General features: G+C 39.9%; 1 protein-coding gene across 1 annotated transcript; it reads left to right on the forward strand.

The window, feature by feature from the left end:
- Positions 1-383: 383 nt before the first annotated feature.
- Positions 384-1325, forward strand: LOC126063528 (olfactory receptor 10AG1-like). Its single transcript, XM_049861794.1, has one exon. It carries the CDS (start codon positions 384-386, stop codon positions 1323-1325), a length of 942 nt encoding a protein of 313 aa, XP_049717751.1.
- The last annotated feature ends 738 nt before the right edge of the window (positions 1326-2063 follow it).

Raw genomic sequence — 2063 nt, forward strand, 5'->3', positions numbered from 1 at the left:
GAAGCGGGACGGAGGGAATGCATAGGAAAGTGCGATAGGATTGTCAAGACACGTCATCAAAGTGCGATCAGATGGCAAAGCCGAGAGTCCATCTCCAGCAGTTGTCAATTGCTCCAGTGCCTCTGCCGAGTCAGGTATAGCTGGGTCTATCCTGGGCTCTGCTTGGAAAGTATAGTAAAATGATCTTAAAATAAATCTGAGGGGACTGTTTACTGTGATTTAACAGGAGGACCTGGGATATACATAAATAATATCATTCTTAAAGGGTTAACAATAGCAGTGATCATACAATCCAACCCAGACACCTCAAAACAGCTTAGAGAAGAGGCAAAGAGATACAGAAAGAGAAAGGAAATGCACATATAAATTCACGTTTTCCACAGATGAATCATCAAGTAAAACCACCAGAAGACAACCTAACAGAACTGATGGCATTTGTTCTCTTGGGCTTTGCTGACATGCCCCATCTCCGGTGGTTTCTTTTTGGATTATTTTTAATCATCTATATCATTATCCTGATGAGCAATGGCACCATATTTCTAATAACAAAAATGGATCCTGCTCTCCAGAGCCCTATGTATTTTTTCCTGGCAAATTTTTCCTTCTTGGAAATCTGCTACGTATCAACTACTCTCCCCAGAATGCTGATGAATCTAGGAACCCAGAGAAGAAGAATTTCCTCAGTTGCCTGTGCTACACAGATGTGCTTTGTCCTCATGTTTGGAGATTCAGAGTGTTTGCTCCTGGCAGTGATGGCCTATGACCGCTATGTGGCCATTTGTAACCCTCTGCACTATCCTCTAGTCATGAGCCACAGGGTCTGCATTCAGTTGGTGACTGGGTCCTGGACCATTGGAATCCCAGTTATGATAGGGCAGACATATCAGGTTTTCTCTCTGCCTTTTTGTGGATCTAACCAAATTAACCACTTCTTCTGTGATATTCCCCCAATACTCAACCTGGCTTGTGGGGACACTTTTGTAAATGAGCTGTTCCTCTACACAGTTTCTGTGTTATTTGTCATGGTTCCCTTCCTGTTGATTCTTGGCTCCTACAGTACAGTCATCTCCATCATCTTGAAGTTACCATCAGCCACAAGTCAAGCCAAAGCCTTCTCTACTTGTTCATCCCATCTTATGGTTGTGAAGTTATTCTTTGGATCAGGCATGATTACATACTTAAGACCCAACACCAGACATTCAGAAGGAACTGACAAAGTTTTATCTCTTTTCTACACTATCCTAACTCCTATGTTTAATCCCATGATATATAGTCTAAGGAACAAGGATATCATAATGGCACTGAGAAAATTACTATGTAAATAATTCTTTTATTAAAGAATGAGTTAAATGTATAAGAATTGCTTTCTTACATATTTTTAATCAAATTTCAGCAGATGTATACTTTTAATTATAACTTGTATTATGGATGGATTGAGTCCCCCAAAAATGTCTGTCAACTTGGCTAGGCCATGATTCCCAGCATTGTGTGACTGCCCACCATTTTGTTATATGAGTCAGAATGGTCTAGAAGGCAATGGGTTTGGTTTGGTGATTTTCCTATGTGTTGTAAATTCTACATCTATGATGTCAATGAGACAGGGTTAGAGGCAGTTATGTTAATGAGGCAGGGCTCAATCTACAACATTAGGTTTTATCTTGAGTCAATTTCTTTTGAGATTTAAAAGAGAGAAACCAACAGAGAGACAAGGGACTTCCTACCACCAAGAATGATGAACCAGAATGGGAGTGTGTTCTTTGGACCCGGGTTTCCTGAGCTGAGAAGCTCCTAGACCAGGGGAAGATTCATGAAAAGGACCTTGCCCAAGAGCCGACAAAAAGAAAAGCTTCCTCTAGAGCCGTCACCTTGAATTTGGAATTCTAGCCTCCTAGACTGTAAGAATAAATTTATCTTTATTAACCAATATACTTGTGGTATTTCGGTTAGAGAAGCGCCAGATTCCTAAGGCACCTTGTCTCTTCATACAATTATTTCCAAATTTAAAATCACTTTTAATATTGTCAGAACTTTCTGCTCAAATTACATAAGTGATATATATATAT

The sequence above is a fragment of the Elephas maximus genome, chromosome 20 (genome assembly GCF_024166365.1).
Source record: "Elephas maximus indicus isolate mEleMax1 chromosome 20, mEleMax1 primary haplotype, whole genome shotgun sequence".
In the NCBI taxonomy this organism is placed as follows: Eukaryota; Metazoa; Chordata; class Mammalia; order Proboscidea; family Elephantidae; genus Elephas; species Elephas maximus.

Excerpts from the sequence above, each read along its gene's own strand:
- LOC126063528 (XM_049861794.1), top strand. The coding sequence starts at position 384 with ATGAATCATCAAGTAAAACCACCAGAAGACAACCTAACAGAACTGATG.